This window comes from Sciurus carolinensis, chromosome 5 (genome assembly GCF_902686445.1).
Source record: "Sciurus carolinensis chromosome 5, mSciCar1.2, whole genome shotgun sequence".
NCBI classification, from domain to species: Eukaryota; Metazoa; Chordata; class Mammalia; order Rodentia; family Sciuridae; genus Sciurus; species Sciurus carolinensis.
Genome location: NC_062217.1, coordinates 31,355,275 through 31,369,034, shown reverse-complemented (window position 1 = coordinate 31,369,034; position 13,760 = coordinate 31,355,275). Strand labels below are relative to the sequence as shown.

At 31.0% G+C, this 13,760-nt stretch overlaps 1 protein-coding gene across 7 annotated transcripts in view; it reads right to left on the bottom strand.

Annotated features, from left to right (window-relative positions):
- Positions 1-13,760, bottom strand: part of Nbea (neurobeachin) — a 628,163-nt gene that overhangs the window by 456,445 nt on the left and 157,958 nt on the right. For all 7 annotated transcript variants that reach the window (XM_047553976.1, XM_047553978.1, XM_047553977.1 and 4 more), the window contains exons 14-17: positions 9,626-9,705; positions 8,890-8,952; positions 8,705-8,802; positions 2,196-2,288 (exon numbers count right to left, since the gene is read on the bottom strand). In XM_047553976.1, the coding sequence (XP_047409932.1) occupies positions 2,196-2,288; positions 8,705-8,802; positions 8,890-8,952; positions 9,626-9,705 (334 nt within the window). The remainder of the gene's footprint in view (positions 1-2,195; positions 2,289-8,704; positions 8,803-8,889; positions 8,953-9,625; positions 9,706-13,760) is intronic.

Genomic DNA, 13,760 nt, shown 5'->3' with positions numbered 1-13,760 from the left:
TATGTATTATTAGTGATTTTTTTTCATTTTTATCTTCGGTACAGCTGCCTATGCTAATAAAAGAGTATATTTTCCTTTGAGTTTCTTCCAATTTTATTTCTATTTGTGATACTTTATATCCTTCAACATTTTTCCAAAGTTCCATTAGCTTATAATTCAAGACTTCTGTGTTATCTTAACATTTCTTCCAACTTCTTTAAATTGGTGGCTATTCTTTCTCAGAAGCAATTCATTCATCTCATACTTTTTAAACTTGAAGAAAAATTTACATCACATTATTTTATGGTCTATTAACAATATTTCTTTCTGGTTAGTATTCCTATTGGTTACTTTTGAACCATATCCCCAAGTTTTCTATTTGATACATACTTACTGTGTGCCATTTTTTCTATTTTTTTGATATAGTCTAATTTTCCCAGAACAAGAAGACACTTGCAAAAGATTTTCAAGTATGTGTGCAAAGGAAAGGACAAGGGTAAAGTTTCTGCTTTCACAATTTAAAAACGTTTTCTCCCTTGCCACAGAAATAGATTGCTTCCTACGAATATGGCTCATCTGTATTATTCTTTGCTATGCATCTTCTACTTTTCTGAAACCCATTTGATAGAAGAAGCATTGTGCTATCAGCCATAATGTATCGATTATTACAAAGGTTCTATTACTGCACCTTAAAGTGAGCCTTTAACTTCAGAAACTACATTCACTGATACTTTTTGTGAGATCTGCTGTCATTGAACACTCTCACCATTCTCTTCATATTTTCTCTAAATTCTTCAAACATTACACAAAATCTTAGTGGCTTTAAGCAGTCAATATTAATATCTTAAGAGTCCACAGAGTTTGGAGTTTATCTACCTTCAATTTGGCAAACAAGTATGTGAGGGATTTTATATTTTACATCTTACTGAATTATTTGTGAATATTATAGGAAAAAGAGAAAAGTGTATCTTAATCATCCATGTTTATACAGAAAATGGCCTGCTTGTCATTTTTAATTTTACAATATCTTTGATTTTCATCTTCTTCTATATTTTCAACTTTTGTTGACTAACTGACTGAGTGATGGATTTGGTGGTATCAAGGATTAAACCCAAGGCCTTTCACATACTAGGCAATTGCTCTACCACTAAGCTACATCTTCAATCCCATCTTCATTTTTCAATGTGCATTCTTGATTTTGATCTAGGGCTAAAATCCTTTAATTTTATCCAAGTCAATTTCTTTTACTTAATCAAAGCTACATGAGTGATCTTTATTTGATACTATCAAATGTGCATGTTTTTCTCACTGCCAGTATTTTATTATTTAGAAAACTTACAGTTCCTCAGGTGTATGTAACACTTTTTTGCAATTCTGGCTTTGTCTGAACTATTCTCTACATTTAAAATCACCATTCTCCCTTAACTATTGGTTTGGTACCAAAACAACAACAACAAAAAAAATGTATCCCAAAATATTATGGTCTACCACCATGCTAGAATCTTTTACAGTTTCATCAGTGTTATCGATAAACTCTTTGCAAATATAAGCAACAGAAAATATTGGCAACAATACGACTCTGGGAAGAATCTCATCTAGCAATACTAAAATTATAGTACTATTTCCTTAGGTTCATTTGTACAGAAAATAGGTTTATGAAAGAATAGCACACACTGCATGATACACTGTGAACTGCAAACATTGAAATAGTAGTTATCACATACATGAAAAGTTTTTTAAAGTAAATTCTGGATTTGGGTGAAGAAATTAGGCAATATAAGATTTTAAGTCACAAACGTAATCAAAGGTCTCACTGTTAAATAAGAAAAAAGATAAACAAACAGTAAAACACTGACTCAGCATTTAAGTCTAATATCACCCCTCAGAAAAAGATCAAGATATACATGGTAGTCCCTGCATTAAGAAAGTTTTCAATGAAATCACATTATGTGCTTTATTTTATAAAATATTTTATTATATTCTTAAAATGAACAATATTTTTATTTCCAGAAAAAGACAGAAATAAACTACATTATATTATTTGTTTTCCTGTTCCAAAATCAACTATTTAAGACATTACAAAACATTTTTACAACTTTTATAAGATTTGTCAATGTTAGAAATATTCTAGTCAAATTTCATGTGATATTAGATACAAAAACATAACAAATTTCAGTAGATATTTCTCTAACTCGTTATGTAAAACATCAACTTACTTGTGACCTAAATGTTTCAGAAAGTATCCCAGAACCTTCAGAGCTTGAACCCAAATACTTTCACTTTTAGAAGCCAATAATTTGTAGATCACCCTAAAAAGTATAAAAATTATCCTTTAAACATTTACCAATATTAACAATGAAAACACTGGATACAAATAAATTATAAACACATAAAACAGATCTCAGGATTTTTATAATTCTTTGGAAAAAATAAAATGAAGCACATTTCATTAATTTTTCTTTAAATAGCCTTCAAAAATACACTCAAAGAGCAATGTGACAGGTTTTTCCTAAATACTGCCTCAAAATTTTCAATTTTAAGATTATTTGCTTAGTTAGACTTAATCTCCTCTTCTCTTAGAATTGCCCCAACCTTTGAACATAATGAATTTCTCCTATTCACCATGGCTCACTGGACCATTCATGTTCACCAATGGTGAACCTGTCTACTTATTTCTCCTTTTTGAGAATGTAAATTAATAAAGAATATAGATGTAAATTAATAAAGAATAAATAGTCTTTGCTGGGCTCTTGAATTAGGAACTGATACTTAAAAGAAATTAGGACAGCAATGTTTTGTTTTTGTTCAAAGGAGCAACACACAGAAGGAAGAATAAGGCAGTCATACAGACAGCAAAAGAGAAATTGTTTCCTGATAGCTTTGCAATTCTTGCTTTCTACTCTAATGAGATTTTTATACATTACTCAATTTTTACTCAAAATAATGAGAGATTTTTATGTTACTTGGAGCAAAAAAGCCTATAGTAACACATTATTTTTAAAATATTTTTATAGTTGTCAATGGATCTTTTTATTTTTATTTATTTATATGTGGTGCTGAGTATCAAACCCAGGCCTCACATATGCCAGGCAAGTGCTCTACCAATGAGCCACAACTCCAGCCTCAGTAACACATTATTATCTAAGCCTCAATACTATACAAAAATGTGGCCATATTCATTATAACGTTTATATGTGCTTTAGAATTATATTCCTTTTTTATTAAAAAGTATATATTTTACATAATAAAGAAAGGGTAATGGTAAATCATATATATTAACAATTAATTCTAGAATTTAAGAAGTTTCCCTGGGGAATAGCAGTGGCAAATAAAAAATTAGGGTGTGCTTTTACTTCAGTAAGTATCTTTTTTTAAAATATAGTGTCATAGTGTATTTTGAAGATGAAGTAGTCCAGGTTGAACAACAACAACACGAAAAGCTGGTAACAGAAATGCAATAAATATTTTAAATCATAGATCATAGATAAAATGTCAGATAAGGAATTCAAAATAATAATTATAAAAATGATCAATGAATGCCTAGAGAATTCAGAAAGACAATTGAATGAATTACAGAAATCAGCACAGGACATGAATGAGAAATTCAATCAGGAGGTAAATTAACTGAAAAAAGAATCAAACAAAAACTGTGGAAACTGAAGTTACAATAAATCAAATAAAATACTCAAATGAAAATCTCTCTAATAGACCATGTGAAGACAGAGTCTCAGAGTTGGAAGCTAAGTGGCCAACATTGAACATGAGAAAGTATTAGAGAAAATAAGAAACCATAATCAGGATATATAAGACTTCTGGGATAACATAAAGAGATCAAATTTAAAAATCATATAATTGAAGAAGGTTATAAAAGGCAGGCTAATGGAATGTATAACTTCTATAAGGAAATAATAATAGAAAATTTCTGAAACCTTGAGAATAAGCTAGACATCCAGATACAGGAAATATTCAGATTCTCAAATAGACAAGAACAAATAAGAACCTCTCCACAACACATTATAATTAAAATTGCTAACATGGAGAATAAGGATAGCTTCAGGAGAAAAAAAATCAGGTCACATTTGTAGGCAAGACCATCAGCATTTCTTCTAATTTCTTAGTACAAACTCCTTAAGCCTGGAGGACTTGAACTGATGTGTTCCAAGTCCAGAAAGAAAATAACTTTCACCCAAGATTGCTATATTCACAAAAGTTATTGATAATCAAAGAAACAAAAATCTTCCAAGATAGGCAGAAATTAAAAGAATTCAAGACTACTAAGCCAGCACTAAAGAGAATACTTAAAGAAATACTTCACACAGAAGAAATATAAAACAAAGCCAAGAGCTCACAAATGAACAAATATCATTTGAAGAGTAAACAAATGTGAAACAGGGTAAAAGCATATATTAGAAACAAATAAAAAAATGATAAGAATAAACATCTCTCTATAACAACATTAAATGTAAATGGTCTCAAAACTAGTTAAAAGAAAGGCATGCAGAATGGAAAAGAAAACAAGACCTAACTATATGTTGTTTGGAAGAGACTCACCTTCCAGGCAAAGACAGTTATAGGCTGAAAGTAAAAGAATGGGAATTGATGTAACAGGCAAAAGGAGCACAAAACATGCAGTGGTAGCAAATGTATCTGACAAAGCAGACTTCAAACCAAAATTAATCAGAAGAGACAAAGAAGGTCACATTATACTGATAAAGGAAAAAACCCATAAGATGGTATGATAATAATAAATACTGATGGCCCCATATGTTTGTGCACCTAATTATATAAAACAGACACTACTCAAATTAAAGACTCAATCAGATCCAGTACAATAATACTAGGTGAGTTCAACACATCTTTCTAACCAATAGTTGGGTCATCCAGACATAAACTCAGTAAAGGCCCTTTGGAACTTTGGAACTGATGAAAATATACATCAAAAGGCCTTAACAGACATCTACAAAATATTTCATCCAAAAACATTCAAGTACACTTTCTTCTTAATGGCTCATAAAACCTTTTCCAAAACAGATCATGTTTTAGGACACAAAGCAACTCATAACAAATACAAAAATATAAATACACACATACACATGTAGTTCCTTGTACCTTACCCGGTCATAATGGAAGGAAATCAGAAATCAACATCAAAAAATCACCATAGAAACTATATAAACACAAGGAGAATCAACACTGCACTTCTGAATGATGAATGAGTGATAGAAGAAATCGGGGTAGAAATTTTAAAAATCTTAAAATCAAATGAGAATAGATTACAACATACCAAAACTTCTGAGACACCATGAAGGGAGAAGGAAAGTTTATAGCTATGATTGATTACATAAGAAAATCTGAAAAATCACAAATAACCTAATGATGCATCCATCTCAAGACCCTTAAAAAACAAGAAACAATTCTAAAACCAGTAGAAGGAAATAAATAACTGAGATCAAAGCTGAAATCAATAAAACTGAGAACAAAAAAACAAAAACACCAATGGAATAAAAAGTCACTTCTGTGAAATGATAAAAAACATTGATGAGTCCTTAGCCAAACTAACCAAAAGAAAATTAAAGAAGACCCAAATTAGAGATGAAAAAAGAAAAATCACCACAAACATCACAGAAATACAGAGGACCATTAGGGACTATTCTAATAACTTACACTTCAATAAATTGGAAAAGCTAGAAGAAATGGATAATATTCTAGAAACTTGTGACCTGCCAAAATGGAATCAAGAGGAAACAGAAAACCTAAAACCTAAACAGACTAATAACTAGCAATGAGCTAGAAGGAGGAAAAAAGTCTCATAACAAAGAAATGCCCAGGATCAGATGGATTCTCAGTTGAATTCTACCAAACCTTTCTAGAAGAACTAATGCCAATGCTCCTCAAATTATTGCATGAAAAAGAAAAGGCTGAAACACTTCCAAATTCATACTATGAAGTCAGCAGAATGGCAGCCATCAAGAATACAAACATGAGCCCAGCGCAGTGGCACATGCCCGTAATCACAGAGGCACAGAAGGCTAAGGCAGGAGGATCTCAAGTTCAAAGCTGGCCTCAGCAACTCCACAAGGCCTAAGCAACTTAGCAAGACACTGTCTGTAAATATAAGAAAGGGCTGGTGATGTGGCTCAGTGGTTAACTGCCTGTGATTCAATTCCCAGTACCACCAAAAATAAAAATAAAGAGAGAGAGAGAGAGAGAGAGAGAGAGAGAGAGAGAGAGAGAGAGAGAGAGAGAGAGAGAACATGAACACTAATAAATGCTGGAGAGGATGTGCAGAAAAAGGAATACTTTTACACTGTTGGTGGAACTATAAATTAGTACAACTACTATGGAAATCAGTATGGGGGTTCCTCAAAAGACTAGGAATGGAACCACCATTTGACTCAGTTATACCACTCCTCAGTATTTATCCTAAAGAATTAAAGTCATCATACTATAGTGATACATGTATATCCATGTTTATTGCAGCTCAATTCACAACAGCCAAATCATGGAAGTGGCCTAGCCAATGGATGAAGACCAAAAAAAATGTGGCATATATGCACAATTGAGTTTTATTCAGCAGTTAAGAAAAATAAAATTATATCCTTTGCAGAGAAATAAACAGAACTTCAGAATATGGTGTTAAGCAAAATAAGCCAAACTCAGAAAGTCAGGGGATGTATATTTTCTCTCATATGTGCAAGCTACAGGAGAAAAAGGAATAGAAAGGTGGTTGTGGTGGAGGAGAATCTCAAGAATTTTGAAGGCAAAAGAGTAGAATACAGGAAAAGGGAGAAGGGGGAGGGAAGAGGGTGGGGAAAGGAAAAATATCTGGGAATGACATCAACCAAATTATACTGTTTTATTGTGTGCATGTACAAATATGCAACAGACAGTATCATTATGTACAACTATGAAATGCCAATAAATGTATGGAAAAATAAATATGTATAGTCAAAGACTCAAATGAAATAAAACAAAATGCTGGTGAAACCGTGCTGTGAGCTTAAGGTAATTTTCTCTTATAAATATATTTGCAAAATATGATTAATTAGGTAGTATTATTAAAACAAAATTAAATATTTATCAAAAACAACAAATTAGTATTGGCTTGGTATCAACACTCATGTTTCATTTTTCCATTCTGGATTTCCTAAGATACTGTAAGTGATAGTGGCAATTTGTTTTTGAGATTTTTACATCTTTCAAATCTTTTGATTTAGTAGTCCCTTGACCCTATACTTTCTGTTTAGTTATATCAGTAAGGATATTACAGTTTTTGACAACTGCCTTTCATGTTTCTAATAGCTAGAGCCCTTCTTTTGAATACCTGATGCCCTTAACATTTACTGAAAATTATAAAGTTCATTTTTCATGAACAACTATAGTACAAATCTTTTGAGACTTTTGGAGAGCTCTTCTAAAATCAAAGTCTTCAAAGAGCACTGGTACAATGATCTCATTAAATTCTATCAAGGCCCTAAGAGGTAAATGACAAATCTGACCTGAGAAATGGACTAGTGAACATTTTCATTAAGCCTGTGGCAAACACAAAGGGACATAGCCACACATAGCTAGATGGAATTTGAAACTAAAAGACCCTCCAGAGAAGAAACTAGATATTATAAAATCAAATTTTAGAGAATTTATTTCTACAGGATAACAAGAATAAACATGTACTATAAATTGAGAAGAAAAATAAAGCACATACTATATTATTGTCAAAAAAAGGACAGGTGTCTCATATTAAAGGAACAAAAGAGATTTCACAATAAAAAAGGAAAGAAAGAAAACTTCATCAAGTCTAGAAAGTTGTTACATGCAGATATAACTGGCCAAGAACAAGAAGCACAAAAAATTGTTTGGGAATTATTGATCTGTCATTTCTAGACTCTTGTGAAATTTTAATGAGATTGAGATACACAAGGCACAATCCAGATTTCCTATTCTTCCCACTAACCCAAAATCCAGAAAATAAAAAGGAATATCCATATGGGGCTAAACTACAGGTTTTAGTTCATGAGATTATTACTCAAAATAGTGTTTCCCCTATCTACCCAGTTACTTTAGAGTCACCATAACTAAATAAGCTTTCAAAATCTTTTCGTTTGGCTTCACATTCCAGTATAACTTGCAAATCTCTTCTTACTGCACTGATACTGACTCAAGTCATCATTTCTAATACTAATGAATAAATAATATCTGTTGATCATGCTACATCACACTTGTCCTTCAACTGATGTTTCATAACGCTGATTATAAATCTAAAAAACTGACAATAAAAACACATCATTTCCCCATTCAAATTCTTCAATTTTCATCATCAACAGGAAAAAAAAAAAAAAGGCCTACGGTGCACACCATAATATAGGCCTTTGATTTCTGGCTTCTACCTCTTTCTTGGGTCTAATATCATATAATTCTCTTGCATCTCTTTTTGCTGAAACATACCATGCTCTTTAGTGTCCTTGAAAAAAATAATCTGCTCTTCCCACAATTTGAAATATCTTTACTAAAGCAATAACAATTAAGTTACTCTTAATTCCTGAGACCATCTTCTATACACTTCATAATTTTCCTTGAGTTTGTGAGGATTGATAGACATTTTTTCCATTTATTCCTTTCTTATGTGTAAGATTTTGCTACATTTATTCAAATGTTCATATAATAGAATCTAGGATGCACAATAGTGCTGCACTAAATTCTAAGAAGAATACAATTATAATCATACCTGATTCCATTTCTTTGATCAAATGCTGGTATCATTGAAGCTGGGTGTTCTGACATTAAAGCCACTAGTAACTGTAACACATCATGAATATTTTCATCCTGCATAATAAGAATCATAAATATTTAGTTAAAATTCTTCTCTAAAGCTTTGAATAAAATGATTAAAAGACCCATAACATGTCCTACCTCGTGCATTGTAAGAAGGTAATTTAATATACTCTGAAGTTCATCTTCCTTGACCCCTCGGTCCTAATTTTTAAAAAATATTATATTACTTAATTTAAATCTAAATAGAAAACTTTAAAGAAAGGCATCAAAATGACCATTTTAAGAGAAAGTAAACCTTATAAGCAGTGACATTTTAATTAAAATCCCCAAAATTCATAGACTATATTATTTCAAGTTGTGTAAGTAAATATTTGGAAAATCAAATCTATTTTTAAAGTTATCAAAATATTTGACACTCTCAAGTCAGTACATCAACTACATTCAGCATTTGCAATGGCTATTTCCTTAACACAGTACAAATTCAAGAGTTTATATTATCAACTTTTGTATACTATCTTATAATTTTGCTTGTATTTTCCCTTTCTCTCCAACTTAATCTTTAAAAAGCCCTACTGTATTAAAATACACTGTGCGAGCTTTCTTAACCTAAAACAAAGACAGTTTTCCAGAATGATATATTTGCACTCAGTTGTTACTCATCTGTTCCTTGTCCCCTTTCTGACATATTTCCTTAATAAGAAGGTTCTCAGAGCATTTAACCAAGTTATTCAACAAAAGTTGATAAAAAAATTTCAAAATTCTGAAAGCAATTCATGAAAGTTATTGTTAATTTAACAAGAATGATTTTAAACTATGCCAAAAGTTCCCTTTCATTGAATATACTATAATTCTGAATTATATAAAATTATTTTACCTTTAATATAAGCTGTTTCAGAAAAAGCAGCATAAATGCCCGAAGTGATATGATTTCTTTTTGTGATGGCCGGGGACCATCTAGAATAACAGAAAGAAAGAAAAAATTCCATGGTATTAAATATGCTTAATGCAATTATGCTGGAATACTGTGGAACTCATTAATAATTATATTTGTTAAAATTATAATGTTAGCATTAATACTATACAATTTCCATAATATTAATTTTCATGTTTGTGGCAAATACAAGTTATTCACTGAATGTCAGAACTGGGAGAAACGGTTTTTTGAAAATTCTAATATATTACTACCCATTGATAAATGCATAATAACCAAATATGTATAATGGTACTTTTTCTTCTTATTTTTTAGCTTACTATGTTTCTCAATATTTATTCCATCCTCAATGAAATTTATCTCCATTTATAGATCTATTTTCACTCCACATAAAAGAAAATACAGAAATAGTATAGTATTCTACTTTATCACAATTATTTTTGTAGCTTTTTTCTTCCATGTACATATGTACAATACAAAGTATAGTAGGCACCTGATAAATGCTGAATCAATAGATGAAAGTGAAAGTGAAAAGTTAAAAGTGTACAGTATCAGTTCTACCATATTGCCAAAATTTTTAATTATAAAATCTTATTTCTAAAAAAATTAAGAATATGAAGTGATATATATAATATGCATAACATACAATAGTTAAATTATATTTTTAAGAAATAGAGCTAGGCTCATGAAAATCCTTAAAATACTATCTTTCTTGAAGCAATCAGGATTTATAGAGCTGCTTTTTAAGTATTTAAAGCACAATTCCTTCATTTATTATTTATAACATCTGCTTATACACCCAACAAATATTTACATGAAGATTATTAAACTGCAAGTAAATCATCACCCGAACAATCCATTCCACCTATTATTAAGACAATCTCCATTTCCAAGAATACTCTCCACACTTTTTGCCCCACTCCTATCAAGAGTATACAAAGTACCTTTCCATTCTTATCAGCAATTAGTGAACTGTTTTCCAAAACTGTCTCATGAAATATAGCACACATACAGAATGAATAAATGCACAACTTAATGAATTATTATAAAATGAACAACTATATAACCACTATTCAGGTGAGAAATTGAACACTAACAGAAGCCTGGTAGGGAAACACACCAACCATTGGTGAACTGGTACAGGAACTATGTACAGAGTTACAGGGATGAAATGTTTGATTTATAGTGTTTTACATATTTGTGATTTCTATTGTATAAATCCTCCCACCATGACTGATTTTAATTTCAAGCTAACAACTGCTTAATAATAATTTTGTAAAATTCCTGAATATTTAACAAGTATCTATGATATCGGATTGCCCAGACTCTCAACCTACTCCTGGGCTCAGCTCTGTGCCACATCCTCTTCCTGATTACATCCCCCACTCCTCTCCCCGCAGAGACAGTCATTTTCTTAGCAATAATTTATTAACTTTTATTTTTCCTACCCTTAATAAAACTAGACAAGTTTTATATTTCTGTGCTCAGGTTTATTTTTTCTTTATTGTTAGAATGAGGATAATAATATTGCTTACATCACAGAACATTTTGTGAGGAATAAACAGGTCAATATATGTAAAGGAATAAGAACAATCTTGACAATTTTAGCTGTAAGTACTCAGTAAATGTTAGATAAAATTATTCTTGCCATTTATTTCACAATGTATACAGCAGATTGCAGAGAAATATATATATATTTGTGTGTTTGCTGTACATTTGTCACAGATCCAATTTTTGCAAAATAAAATGCAAACAGATTTCTCTAGCAAATATGAAATTAAGAAACAAGTCACAAATTATACCATTTTATATGAAATACAGAATCTAAACAGTAAGTTGTTTCAAATACATATATACATAGTAAAAGACTGAAATGAAGCACAATAAAAAACAGTGAAATGATCAAGCAGAGAAAAGCAGTAATAAACATAAAATTTAGAATGAGGTTATATGTACTACAACAGGCAATAGAAAAAGGTGACCATAGATGGAGAAATAAATTCTATTAGTAATAATCTGTTTCTTAAGTTTGAGGTTTATCTTATATATATGAATACATGTGTATGTGTGTGTATATATATGTTCATGTGCTTTACATATATGAATTTGTGTACATATATTCATACATATATAAAAATATATTTTAAAGATGCTATAAACATGTTTATATATAATCATATATTTCATAATTACAAAATATATATTTATAAATATAACTTACATATTATATTAAAATATTTAATTTACAAATGTAAGAATATGTTTATGATCTCTTCACAGTACATTTCTGAAATACCTATAATTTGAAACTTAGGTTTATATTCATGTTTATATGAACAGAGAAAAGAGGGAAAAAAATGTTAACACTGACTACTTGGGGAATACTAATTTTTCAGGTTGTTATTTCACTTGCTACCACAAACATGTACTATATATGATACTTTTAATATATAGGTTTTTATAATGAACCATATAAAAATAACTTCTGAGACAAAAATGTTAAGTTACAGTCAAAGCAAAATGATTCTATTTCTCTAGCTGAGTGCCTACACCTGAATAACAATTCTAGGAAAGCGTAATGTAGTATAAATTTTCTTCTGTGTTCATAAAGGAAAATATTTTAATTCATTCAACATGTCATTGAAAAAAGCTATCATTTAGAAAAGAAATGTTTTTGTAATTTTTTGCCACTCTTTTTTTTTTTTTAAACACTCCACACCCAGGGATTTAACTCAGGGGTACTTAACCACAGAGTCACACCCCCAGCTCTTTTTGTTTTTTATTTAGAGACAGTTTCACTAAATTGCTGAGGCTGGCTCTGAACTTGCATTCCTCCTGCCTCAGCCTCCCAAACTGCTGGGATTACAGGCACCTGTCACTTTTCTTTAAAATATATGTATTGGTTCCCCACTTCCCTCTCGAGACAGCTGGAGTCAGTGGTGCCTCAAGGGCTGGGGTCCTGAAGAGGTGACAGAGGTCAAGGAGATCCCCAATCTCTTTGACAAAGCCCAAATAATAACTAAATCTGGCAATACCATCAGGGATAGTGGAACCAAGAAGAGAAAGTAGGGTTATCAGTGCCAAAGAAAAAATTGGGACTGAGGAGGCAATAAGGACCATTCTGAAAATGCTAACACTAAGAATGTGATGGTATATATGATAAAACACTGGTTTCACAGAGTAGAATAAGAAACTATATACATGTGTTAAATTTAAGGGAACCCAGACTTCTCACTATTGAACAAGGAAGTTCCAAATACAAAAAGCCTGAAGCTAGATAGAGTCATCACAGTTTTAGACTGAAATTGAACAATACTGGTGTGATTTCACATTTCTAATAGATAGATACGTTTTTAGGTGTGTGGGTGTGTGTGTGAATGTGTATAAATATTCTATACAAAAATATAAACATATTTCCTAGATCTGTTCACTACTAATATTCAGAAACAAAGACACTCAAGAAGCAAAAAAAAAAAAAAAACCTACACCTAACACCAGACCTTCATTTCTAAAAAACATATCCCAAAAGCAAACCAGTCTTTGGAGAAATAAGTGATTCCAGGACTGGAACAAGGAAAGTATAATATGAACCTAGAATATCATCTGCCACAAAATAAAGAAGCACTACAAAATTGTGAACATTTGTCATAAACTCCATGTGAAGGCAGTGATGGCCAAATCTGAGAAAATGTGAAATTCAGTGAACATATACAACAAAGGAATGACAAAGGAATTTGGGGCCAAATTTACCTTTCCACATGTTTCACTGGAACCCATTAATTTACATACATGGTTATCTTTACAATAAAAATGGTAGCGCTGACTACTGGTAACAGTCTTTTTATGGCAACATAAACCTAAATTCTATATGGCCCTTTGCAAAAATGAATGCCAACTGTTCATATAATACATTAAATAAAATGAGAATGCCTGAGTCTATACTAATACAAAAAAAACCTGAAAAATAAATACAGAACAAGTTCTTCTTTATAGTAATATGCAAACTAAAAAATATCTTAAGACAACATTGCTAGTTGGCAGTTGTTACAGTAAGATCAATTATAGCAGGAGTTATCTA